The sequence below is a fragment of the Lonchura striata genome, chromosome 29 (genome assembly GCF_050655825.1).
Source record: "Lonchura striata isolate lonStrDom1 chromosome 29, ASM5065582v1, whole genome shotgun sequence".
Classification (NCBI taxonomy): domain Eukaryota; kingdom Metazoa; phylum Chordata; class Aves; order Passeriformes; family Estrildidae; genus Lonchura; species Lonchura striata.
In genome coordinates this window covers 558542-570981 of record NC_140731.1, presented here as the reverse complement: position 1 = coordinate 570981, position 12440 = coordinate 558542, and the positions used below count along the sequence as shown (strand labels likewise).

General features: G+C 63.7%; 1 protein-coding gene across 3 annotated transcripts; it reads left to right on the top strand.

The window, feature by feature from the left end:
* The first annotated feature begins 5501 nt into the window (after positions 1-5501).
* SUOX (sulfite oxidase) lies at positions 5502-12427 on the top strand. Of its 3 annotated transcripts, XM_085562796.1 has the most exons (6): positions 5502-5558; positions 6548-6622; positions 6707-6938; positions 8309-9511; positions 10662-10871; positions 11017-12427. In XM_085562796.1, exons 2-6 carry the CDS (start codon positions 6591-6593, stop codon positions 11059-11061), a joined length of 1722 nt encoding a protein of 573 aa, XP_085418922.1. In that variant the 5' UTR covers positions 5502-5558; positions 6548-6590; the 3' UTR covers positions 11062-12427. The 3 variants fall into 3 exon arrangements, with proteins under 3 accessions (XP_085418922.1, XP_085418924.1, XP_085418923.1); XM_085562798.1 differs by lacking the exons at positions 10662-10871; positions 11017-12427 and adding an exon at positions 10602-10640 and having other exon boundaries at positions 5504-5558; XM_085562797.1 differs by lacking the exon at positions 11017-12427 and having other exon boundaries at positions 5505-5558; positions 10662-11002.
* The last annotated feature ends 13 nt before the right edge of the window (positions 12428-12440 follow it).

Below are 12440 nucleotides of genomic sequence, written 5' to 3'. Positions count from 1 at the left end.
CACCCCAGTCACAGCCGGGACCCACCGGACCTGAGCCAGGAGAGCCCCCGGGGCCGGGGCCAGTGCTGCAGGAATTGAGATCCAACGGGATCTACTGGGATCAACCCAGCCCAAATCCACTCGGGATCCACTGGGATCTACTGGGATCGATCCAGCCGGGATCCACAGGACCTGAGCCAGGAGAGCCCCCGGGGCCGCGGGCAGTGCTGCGGGAACTGAGATCCAACGGGATCTGCTGGCTCCTCCGGGCTCCTCCAGATCCTTCCTGGATCCACCAGACTCTGCTGGGATCGCCCAGATTCCCAGCTGGATCCTCCAGATCCTTCCTGGATCCACCAGACTCTGCTGGGATCGCCCAGATTCCCAGCTGGATCCTCCAGATCCTTCCTGGATCCACCAGGCCCCTCCTGGATCCCTGAGATCTCACACAGCTCCTCCAAACTCTGCTGGGATCCACGAGAACCCTCCTGGCTCCACCAGATCCCTCCTGGATCCTCCAGGCCCCACTTGGATCTACCAGATCCCACTTGGACCTTCCAGATTGCACATGGCTCCTCCAGATCCCTCCTGGCTCCTCCAGATCCCTCCTGGCTCCTCCAGATCCCTCCTGGCTCCTCCAGATCCCTCCTGGCTCCTCCAGATCCCTCCTGGATCCTCCAGGCCCCGCTTGGATCTACCAGATCCCACCTGGACCTTCCAGATTGCACATGGCTCCTCCAGATCCCTCCTGGCTGCTCCAGATCCCTCCTGGCTGCTCCAGATCCCTCATGGATCCTCCAGGCCCCACTTGGATCTACCAGATCCCACCTGGACCTTCCGGATTTCACACGGATCCTTCAGCCCCCTCCTGGCTCCTCCAGATCCCTCCTGGATCCTCCAGATCTCACACGGATCCTCCAGACTTTGCTGGGGTCCGCCAGATCCTGCCTGGACCCCCCAGACTCCACCAGGATCCTCCAGATCCCTCCTGGATCCTCCAGACTCCTCCTGGCTCCACCAGGTCTCTCCTGGATCCACCAGATCTGCTGGGACCCTGCCAGATCCCTCCTGGATCCTCCAGATCCCTCCTGGATCCTCCAGACTCCACCTGGATCCTCCAGACTCCACCTGGATCCTCCAGACTCCACCTGGATCCTCCAGGTCCCTCCTGGATCCTCCAGACTCCACCTGGATCCTCCAGATCCCTCCTGGATCCTCCAGACTCCTCCTGGCTCCACCAGGTCCCTCCTGGATCCTCCAGACTCCACCTGGATCCTCCAGGTCCCTCCTGGATCCTCCAGACTCCACCTGGATCCTCCAGGTCCCTCCTGGATCCTCCAGACTCCACCTGGACCCCCCAGATCTCTCCTGGACCCCCGAGATCTCACACAGAAACTCCAGACTCTGCCGGGGTCCCCTCCATGGCCCCTGCTGGTCCCAGTGGTGGCCACCATGTCCTCAGGTGGTCCCAGCCATGGTGGCCCTGCAGGTGACATCCCCCAGGTGATCCCAGTGGTGGCCTCAATGTCCCCAGGTGATCCCAGTGGTGGCCACAATGTCCCAATGGTGGCCTCAATGTCCCCAGGTGATCCCAGTGGTGGCCATGATGTCCCCAGGTGGTCCCAGTGGTGGCCACCATGTCCCAATGGTGGCCCTGATGTCCTCAGGTGGTCCCAGCCATGGTGGCCTTCCAGGTGACGTCCCCCAGGTGGTCCCAGTGGTGGCCACGATGTCCCAATGGTGGCCTCAGTGTCTCCTCAGTGGTCCCAGTGGTGGCCGTGACGTCCCCCAGGTGATCCCAATGGTGGCCATGATGTCCCAATGGTGGCCTCAATGTCTCCTCAGTGGTCCCAGTGGTGGCCTCAATGTCCCCAGGTGGTCCCAGTGGTGGCCACGATGTCCCAGTGGTGGCCCTGATGTCCCCAGGTGGTCCCAGCCATGGTGGCCCTGCAGGTGACATCCCCCAGGTGGTCCCAATGGTGGCCTCAATGTCCCCAGGTGGTCCCAGTGGTGGCCACCATGTCCCAGTGGTGGCCTCAATGTCTCCTCAGTGGTCCCAGTGGTGGCCATGATGTCCCAATGGTGGTCACCATGTCCTCAGGTGGTCCCAGCCATGGTGGCCTTCCAGGTGACGTCCCCCAGGTGATCCCAATGGTGGCCTCAATGTCCCCAGGTGGTCCCAGTGGTAGCCATGATGTCCCAATGGTGGCCTCAGTGTCTCCTCAGTGGTCCCAGTGGTGGCCACGATGTCCCAATGGTGGCCTCAATGTCCCCAGGTGGTCCCACTGGTGGCCACGATGTCCCAGTGGTGGCCACCATGTCCCCAGGTGGTCCCAGCCATGGTGGCCTTCCAGGTGACGTCCCCCAGGTGATCCCAGTGGTGGCCACGATGTCCCAATGGTGGCCTCAATGTCTCCTCAGTGGTCCCAGTGGTGGCCTCAATGTCCCCAGGTGGTCCCAGTGGTGGCCACCATGTCCTCAGGTGGTCCCAGCCATGGTGGCCTTCCAGGTGACGTCCCCCAGGTGATCCCAGTGGTGGCCACGATGTCCCAATGGTGGCCTCCATGTCCCCAGGTGATCCCAGTGGTGGCCACGATGTCCCAGTGGTGGCCACCATGTCCCCAGGTGGTCCCAGCCATGGTGGCCCTGCAGGTGACATCCCCCAGGTGATCCCAGTGGTGGCCATGATGTCCCCAGGTGGTCCCAGTGGTGGCCACCATGTCCCAATGGTGGCCCTGATGTCCTCAGGTGGTCCCAGCCATGGTGGCCTTCCAGGTGACGTCCCCCAGGTGATCCCAGTGGTGGCCCTGATGTCCCCAGGTGGTCCCAGCCATGGTGGCCCTGCAGGTGACATCCCCCAGGTGATCCCAATGGTGGCCTCAATGTCCCCAGGTGGTCCCAGTGGTGGCCACCATGTCCCAGTGGTGGCCCTGATGTCCCCAGGTGGTCCCAGCCATGGTGGCCCCCCAGGTGCCACCCCCAGTTTGTCCCTGTCCCCATCCTGGCCCGTCCCCACTTTGCACTTTATGGTCACACGGCCCGAGGTGGTGGCACCCCAAAACTGGGGACACCCCGAGGTGGTGGCACCCGGAATTTGGGACACCCCAGATCGGTGACACACAGAATTTGGGACACCTCGAGGTGGTGGCACCTGGAATTTGGGACACCCCAAAACGGTGACACACGGAATTTGGGACACCCCGAGGTGGTGGCACCCTGAAATTTGGGACACCCCAACTTGGGGACACCCGGATTGTCCCCCCAGGCGTGGGGGGTGGCGGCTGTGGGGTGGAGGGACCCGGTCCTGTGTGACACCCCTGGGGACACCTTGGGGACACCTTGGGGACACCTTGGGGACACCTTGGGGACATTCCCGGTGCTCCAGAGCCTCTGGAGTTGGTGACATCGATGTCCCCAGGGTGGTGACAGAGCCCGCAGGGTCCTTGCCCTGTCCCCACCCTCGGGGACACCTCGGGGACACTCTGGGGACACCTTGGGGACACCTTGGGGACACCTTGAGGACACCTTGGGGACACTCTAGGGACACTTCAGGGACACTGCCAGGGACACTCCCGGAGCCACCTTGGGGACACCTCGGGGACAATCCTGGGGCCACCTTGAGGACACCTTGGGGACATTCCCAGGGACATTCCCGGGGCCACCTCAAGGCCTTTCTGAGGCCACCTTGGGGACACTCTGGGGACACTCCCAGGGCCACCTTGGGGACACCTTGGGGACATTCCCAGGGACACTCCCGGAGCCACCTTGGGGACACCTTGGGGACACCTCAAGGCCTTTCTGAGGCCACCTTGGGGACACCTCGGGAACAATCCTGGGGCCACCTTGGGGACATTCCTAGGGACACTCCCAGGCCCACCTTGGGGACACCTCGAGGCCTTTCTGAGGCCACCTTGGGGACATTCCCGGGGCCACCCTGGGGACATCTCGGGGACAATCCTGGGGCCGCCTTGGGGCCACCTTGGGGACACCTCAAGGCCTTTGTGGGGCCACCTTGGGGACACCTTTGGGCCTTTCTAGAGCCACCTTGGGGACTTTCTGAGGCCACCTTGGGGACACTCCCAGGGCCACCTTAGGGACACCTTGGGGACATTCCCAGGGACACTCCTGGAGCCACCTTGGGGACACCTCGGGAACAATCCTGGGGCCACCTTGGGGCCACCTTGGGGACATTCCCAGGGACATTCCCGGGGCCACCTTGGGGACACCTCGGGGACAATCCTGGGGCCACCTTGGGGACACCTTGGGGACACCTCAAGGTCTTTGTGGGGCCACCTTGGGGACACCTTTGGGCCTTTCTAGAGCCACCTTGGGGCCTTTCCGAGGCCACCTTGGGGACACTGTGGGGACACCTCAAGGGCTTTTTGAGGCCACCTTGGGGCCTTTCCGAGGCCACCTTGGGGACACTCCCGGGGCCACCCTGGGGACATTCCCGGTGCTCCAGAGCCTCTGGAACGGGTGACATCGATGTCCCCAGGGTGGTGGCCCCGTGTCCCAGCCCTGGACACTGCAGCTCCTGCCACTCTTCTATTTTCCTTTATTTTCCCCCTTTTTTTTCTTTCTTTTTTCCCGTTTTTCACCTTTTCCCTCAGATTTCTTTTTCTTTATTTTTTCCCGTTTTTCTCCTTTTCCCTCAGATTTGTTTTTCTTTCTTTTTTCCCGTTTTTCACCTTTTCCCTCAGATTTTTTTTTCTTTCTTTTTTCCCGTTTTTCACCTTTTCCCTCAGATTTGTTTTTCTTTATTTTTTCCCGTTTTCCTCCTTTTCCCTCAGATTTTTTTTTTCTTTCTTTTCTCTGTTTTTCACCTTTTTCCTCAGATTTTTTTTCTTTCTTTTCTCCGTTTTTCACCTTTTTGCTCAGATTTGTTTTTCTTTCTTTTTTCCCGGTTTTCACCTTTTTCCTCAGATTTTTTTTTCTTTCTTTTCCCCCTTTTTCACCTTTTCCCTCGGATTTGGTTTTTCCTTCCTCTCCGGTTTTTTCCCCTGCCCTTGGGGCCGCTCCTCCCTCGCGGTGAAATCACGATCGTGGTAACCACAGGCTCGGGTCGCTGATTCACCCGTGTATTTAATGTAAAAAACAACAAAAAAACGCCAACAAGGACAAAAAAAAAAAAAAACAAGGAAAAAATCCCAAAAAAACCAAAAATTCCCAACTTTTTTTTTGTGTACTCAAGGAGGGGACAGGCGACAACACCGAGGCCACCCGGTGCCACCTGCTGCCAGATGGTGCCCTGCCCTGATAAGGCTTATCAGAGCTGGCAGCTGCCTGGCGACTCCTGTTTTTTGCCGGTTTTTTTGCCTTTTTTTCCCGTTTTTTCCCCCAAATTGCCAGCGGGAAGTTCGGGAGCGGCGTTGCCCCTTTAAAGCCGCGTGGCCGCTTTAAGAGCCCCTTTGAGCGGGCGGCGGTGGGGCCCACCGCGAGGCCACGCCCACCCGGCCCCCGTTAAAGTAAACAGAGGGGGCGTGGCCAGGCGGGCGCGCCTTGCGGAGGCCACGCCCATCGCCCCCCTCTTAAAGCGGCCGCGCCCGCGGGGACATCGCGGGACCGGAACCGTTACGCAGGTGGGCGGCGGGGGGAACCGGGAACCGGGACAACCGGGACGGAAATGGGGCGAGAAAACCGGGAGAGGGGTGGGGCTGAGGGCAGGGAGAAGCGGGACTCCGTTGGGGCTGGAGGGAAAACAACGGGGACCGGGAGAGGTTTGGGGACAACCGGGACTGGCCTGGGCCTGCGGCGGGGACAACCGGGAGCGGACCGGGCTGGGGACGGGATAACCGGGACCGGGATGGCGCTGGGGACGGGACAACCGGGATGGGGCTGGGGACAACCGGACCGGGATGGGGACGGGGTAACCGTGATGGGGTTGGGGACGGGATAACCGGACCGGGATGGCGCCGGGGGAGGAGACAACCGGGACCGGGATGGGGACGAGATAACCGGGACCGGACCGGGCTGGGGACGGGACAACCGGGATGGGGCTGGGGACGACCGGACCGGGCTGGGGACGGGGTAACCGGACCGGGATGGCGCCGGGGGAGGAGACAACCGGGACCGGACCGAGCTGAGAACAACCGGGACCGGACCGGGCTAGGGACGGGATAACCGGACCGGGATGGCGCTGGGGACGGGACAACCGGGACCGGGATGGGGACGAGATAACCGGGACCGGACCGGGCTGGGGACGGGACAACCGGGATGGGGCTGGGGACGACCGGGACCGGACCGGGATGGCGCCGTAGGAGGGGACAACCGGGACCGGACCGGGCTGGGAACAACCGGGACCGAGCTGGCGCTGAGGACAACCGGGACCGGGACCGGGTTGGGGACGGGATAACCGGGACCGGGATAGGGTTGGGGACGGGATAACCGGGACCGGAGTGGGGTTGGGGACGGGATAACCGGGACCGGAGTGGGGTTGGGGACGGGATAACCGGGACCGGACTGGGCTGGGCACAACCGGGACCGGGCCGGGGTTGCGGAGGGGCAGAACCGGAGCGGGAACCGGGCGCGGTTGTGCCGCACCGGAGGCTCCTGATTGTCTCCCCGGCAGCGTCACCGGCGCCGTTTCCCGGTCCCATCCCGCCGCCGCCGCGATGCTGCTGCTCCGGGCCATGGCCGGCCGCAGGTAGGAGCGGCCCCGTCGGGGCTCCCGGTGTCCCCCGGTGTCCCCCGGTGTCCCGGGACCGCTGTGACCCCGCTGTCCCCGCAGGCTCCCGCCGCTGATGCGGCTGCCCCGCGGCTGCTCCCGGTTGGCCGCCGGTAGTGCCGCCCCGGAGGGACACCGGGGAGCGGCCCCGGCCCCGGAGGGACACCGGGGAGCGGCCCCGGCCCCGGAGGGACACCGGGGAGAGGCCCCGGGGGGACACCGCGGAGCGGTCCCGGTGCTGGCGGCGCTGCTCGGGCTCGGGACCGTCCTGGCCTACGGAGAGCGGCGGCGGAGGGTGAGCGACACCGCGGGGACACCGCGGGCGGTGGCACCGGGGTGGCGGCACCGGGAGGGGGGTGGCGACATCCCCGGGGTCCTTCACCCCACGGGAGAACCGGGGTGGGGCCGGATCGCGGCGGGAGGCGGCGCCTGAGGGGCGGATCCCGGTGAGAGGTGACACCGGGACAGCGGGAACGGGGAGCGGGGGTGGCACCGGGGGGTGGATCCCGGGGAAGGGGTGGCACCGGGACAGGGGTGACACCGGGACAGGGGATCCCGGTACGGGAGTGACACCGGGACAGGGGGATTCCAGTACGGGGGGTGACACCGGGACAGGGGTGACACCGGGACAGCGGGAACGGGGAGCGGGGGAGGCACCGGGGGAAGGATCCCGGGGGAAGGGGTGGCACCGGGACAGGGACAGCCCGGGGACCGGGTGGCACCGGGGGAAGGATCCCGGGGGAGGGTGTGACACCGGGACAGGGGGATCCCGGTACGGGGGGTGACACCGGGACAGGGGTGACACCGGGACAGCGGAAACGGGGAGCGGGGGGTGGCACCGGGGGGTGGATCCCGGGGGAAGGGGTGGCACCGGGACAGGGGGATCCCGGTACGGGAGTGGCACCGGGACAGGGACAGCCCGGGGACCGGGTGGCACCGGGGGAAGGATCCCGGGGGAGGGTGTGACACCGGGACAGGGGAATCCCGGTACGGGAGCGACGCCGGTACGGGAGTGACACCGGGACAGGGGGATTCCAGTACGGGAGTGACACCGGGACAGGGGGATTCCAGTACGGGGGGTGACACCGGGACAGGGGTGACACCGGGACAGCGGGAACGGGGAGCGAGGGTGGCACCGGGGGGTGGATCCCGGGGAAAGGGGTGGCACCGGGACAGGGGGATCCCGGGTACGGGGGAATCCCGGGACAAGGGAATCCCGGTACGGGAGTGACACCGGGAAAGGGACAGCCTGAGGACCGGGTGGCACCGGGACAGCGGAAAGCCAGGACGGGAATAGCACCGGGACAGGGATGACACCGGGACAGGAGGATCCCGGTACGGGGGTGACACCGGGACAGCGGTGACACCGGAATAGGGGGATCCCGGGACAGGGGGTGACACCGGGGCAGGAGGATCCCGGTACGGGAGTGACACCGGGACACGGATCCCGGTACGGGAATGACACCGGGACAGGGATCCCGGTACGGGAATGACACCGGGACACGGATCCCGGTACGGGAATGACACCGGGACACGGATCCCGGTACGGGACTGACACCGGGACAGGGATCCCGGTACGGGAATGACACCGGGACACGGATCCCGGGGCGGCGCGGGGGTGACACCGCGATCCCGGGATCCCGCTGACCCTCCCGGTACCCTCAGACCGCCGAGGCCGCCCAGGCGCCCCGTGCCCCTCGGTACCCCCGTTACACCCGGGCGGAGGTGGCGCAGCACCGCAGCCCGAGCGAGCGCGTGTGGGTCACGTACGGCACCGAGGTGTTCGATGTCACCGAATTCGTGGAGTTACACCCGGGGGGACCGGACAAAATCCTGCTGGCGGCCGGCGGCGCCCTGGAGCCTTTCTGGGCTCTTTACGCCGTCCACAGCCAAGCCCATGTGCTGGAGCTGCTCCGTGACTACAAAATCGGCGAGCTGAGCCCCGAGGAAGCCTCGCCGCCACCGGGCGACACCGGCGACCCGTTCGCCGGTGATCCCCCGCGGCACCCGGCGCTGCGGGTGAACAGCCTGAAGCCTTTTAACGCCGAACCTCCCCCGGAGCTGCTGACCCAAAGTTTCCTGACGCCCAACGAGCTTTTCTTCACCCGTAACCACCTCCCGGTGCCCTCCGTGGAACCGGGCTCCTACCGGCTGCGCGTGGAGGGTCCCGGTGGCCGCGCCTTGTCGCTGTCGCTGGCGGAGCTCCGGCAGCGCTTCCCGAAGCACGAGGTGACGGCCACGCTGCAGTGCGCCGGTAACCGGAGGTCGGAGATGAGCCGGGTCCGCCCGGTGAAAGGCTTGGCGTGGGATATCGGTGCCATCAGCACGGCCCGGTGGGGCGGGGCGCGGCTCCGCGACGTGCTGCTGGCCGCCGGTGTGCGCGACAACACCGGCGACAACACCGGCGACAACACCGGCGACGACCGCGAGTGGCACGTGTGCTTCGAGGGGCTGGACGCGGACGCCTCGGGGACGCCGTACGGGGCGTCCATCCCGTTAAAACGGGCGCTGAGCGCCGAGGCCGAGGTGCTGCTGGCGTACGAGATGAACGGGACGGAGCTGCCGCGGGATCACGGGTTCCCGGTGCGCGTGGTGGTGCCCGGTGTGGTCGGGGCGCGGAGCGTGAAGTGGCTGCGGAGCGTGGCGGTGTCGCCGGCGGAGAGCCCGAGCCACTGGCAGCAGAAGGATTACAAGGGTTTCTGCCCGTCCGTGGATTGGGATTCCGTGGATTTCGGGGCCGCTCCCGCCATCCAGGAGCTGCCGGTGCAGTCGGCGATCACCGAGCCCCGGCCCGGGGCTGCCGTGCCCGCCGGGGAGCTGACGGTGAAGGGATACGCGTGGAGCGGAGGAGGAAGGGAGGTGGTGAGGGTGAGTGGGGGAAATGGGGGGGAAATGGGGGGAAATGGGGGGAAATGGGGGGAATGGGGTGGGGAAATGGGGGGGAAATGGGGGGGAAATGGGGAATGGGGTGGGGAAATGGGGAATGGGGTGGGGAAATGGGGAATGGGGTGGGGAAATGGGGGGGAAATGGGTGGGGAAATGGGGGGAATGGGGTGGGGAAATGGGGGGGAAATGAGGTGGGGGAAATGAGGGGGAATGGGGTGGGAAAAATGAGGGGGAAATAGGGGGGAAATGGGGAATGGGGTGGGGAAATGGGGAATGGGGTGGGGAAATGGGGGGGAAATGGGGGGAATGGGGATGGGAAATGGGGGGGAAATGAGGGGGAAATGGGGGGAATGGGGTGGGGAAATGGGGAATGGGGTGGGGAAATGGGGGGAATGGCGTGGGGAAATGGGGGGGAAATAGGGGGGGAATGGGGGGAATGGTGTGGGGAAATGGGGAATGGGGTGGGGAAATGGGGGGGAAATGGGGGGGAAATGGGGGGGAAATGGGGGGAATGGGGTGGGGAAATGGGGGGAGTGAATGGGGATGAGGGGAAATGGGGATGGGGAAAATGAGGGGGAAATAGGGGGGAAATGGGGAATGGGGTGGGGAATGGGGGGAAAATGGGGGGAAATGAATGGGGAAATGGGGGGAAATGGGGTGGGGAATTGGGGGGGGAATGGGGGAGGAAATGAATGGGGAATGGGGAAATAGGGTGGGGAGTGGGATGGGGAAAATGAGGATGGGGATGGGAAAATGGGGATGGGGGAATGGGGAGAAATGGGGGAAATGGGGAGTGGGATGGGAGGAAATGGGGAATGGGATGGGGAAATGGAGATCGGGGAAATGAATGGGGTGGGGAAAATGGGGAATGGAGAAATAGGGGGGAAATTGGGAATGGGGAGAAAATGGGATGGGGAAATGGGGGGAAATGAATGGGGTGGGGAAAATGGGGAATGGAGAAATAGGGGGGAAATTGGGAATGGGGAGAAAATGGGATGGGGAAATGGGGGGAAATGAATGGGGATGGGGGAACGGGTGTGAAAATGGAGAAAGCGTTCCCGTCTCTGGACAGCAGCGGAACGTGGCTCCGTGCTAATGAATTCCCGCTAATTACCGGGATGGTGGCGGGCAGGTGGACGTGTCCCTGGACGGCGGGCGGACGTGGCGCGCGGCCGAGCTGGGCCCGCGGCCGGAGCGCGGCCGGGGCTGGGCCTGGGCGCTGTGGCAGCTGCGGGCGCCGGTGCCCGCGGGCGCCCGCCTGGACATCGTCTGCAAGGCCGTGGACCGGAGCTACAACGTGCAGCCGGACAGCGTGGCGCCCATCTGGAACCTGCGCGGGGTCCTCAGCAACGCCTGGCACCGCGTCAGCGTCAGCGTCACCCGCTGAGGGCACCGGGGTACCGGGGACACTGGGGACACTGGGGACATGGGGGACACCGGGGACACTGGGACATCAGGGACATTGGGGACACTGGGGACACTGGAACCTGAGCAACGCCTGGCACCGCGTCAGCGTCAGCGTCACCCGCTGAGGGCACCGGGGTACCGGGGTACCGGGGACACCGGGGACATTGGGGACATGGGGGACATTGGGGACATGGGGGACACCGGGGACATTGGGGACATTGGGACATCAGGGACATTGGGGGACATTGGGGACATTGGGGACATTGGGGACACTGGGGACATTGGGGACATTTGGGACACTGGGACATTGGGGACATTGGGACATCAGGGACATTGGGGGACATTGGGGACACTGGGGACACTGGGGACATTTGGACATTGGGACATTTGGACATTGGGACATTGGGGACATTGGGACATCAGGGACATTGGTGACATTGGGGACACTGGGGCATTGGGGTATTGGGGACATCTGGAACCTGAGCAACGCCTGGCACCGTGTCACCGTCACCGTCACCCGCTGAGGGACACCATCAGGACATCGGGGACAGCAGGGATCCCTGGAGATCAGTGGGATCTGCAGATCCTAAAGGGTTCCATGGCCACAAAATGTCCTGCTGGCCCCAAATGTCCTGCAGACCCCAAAATGTCCTACAGGCCCCACTGGGTTCTACAGACCCCAAAATGTCCTGCAGACCCCAAATGTCCTGCAGACCCCAAATGTCCTGCTGGCCCCAAATGTCCTGCAGACCCCAAATGTCCTACAGGCCCCAAAATGTCCTACAGGCCCCAAATGTCCTGCAGACCCCAAATGTCCTGCAGACCCCAAATGTCCTACAGGCCCCCAGCTTCTACTGACCCCAAAAGATTCCACAGACCCCAAAAGATTCCACAGACCCCAAAAGGCTTTTAGGGCCCCTCAGAGGATTTTATGGACCCCAAAGGGTTCCACAGACCCCAAAAGGATTTTATGGACCCCAAAGGGTTCCATGGACCCCAGAAGGATTTTATGGACTTCAGAAGGATTTTATGGACCCCAAAGGGTTCCACAGACCCCAAAAGGATTTTATGGACCCCAAAGGGTTCTGGAAACCCCAAAAGGATTTTGTGGACTTCAGAAGGATTTTGTGGACCCCAAAGGGTTCTGGAAACCCCAAAAGGATTTTGTGGACTTCAGAAGGATTTTATGGACCCCAAAGGGTTCCATGGACCCCAGAAGGATTTTATGGACTTCAGAAGGATTTTATGGACCCCAAAGGGTTCTGGAAACCCCAAAGATTCCCACGGCCCCGAAGGACTCTGCGGGTTGGTGCAGCTCGAAGGTCAGCGGGGTTTTATGGCCCCACATTTTATGGCCCCACATTTTATGGCCCCACGTTTTATGGCCCCACACGTTTCTGGCCCCACGTTTTATGGGCGCGGGGGTTTATGGCCCCGCGCTTCCAGCCCGATGTGTGAAAGTGGCTCCTGCCATAAAGATCTGGGAACTTCCATGGGCTCGGCG

Coding starts and splice junctions, on each gene's coding strand:
- SUOX (XM_085562796.1), top strand. CDS start 6,591: ATGCTGCTGCTCCGGGCCATGGCCGGCCGCAG. Junction 6,939..8,308: donor ACGGAGAGCGGCGGCGGAGG/GTGAGCGACACC, acceptor CGGTACCCTCAG/ACCGCCGAGGCCGCCCAGGC. Junction 10,872..11,016: donor TCTGGAACCTGCGCGGGGTC/CTCAGCAACGCC, acceptor GGACACTGGAAC/CTGAGCAACGCCTGGCACCG.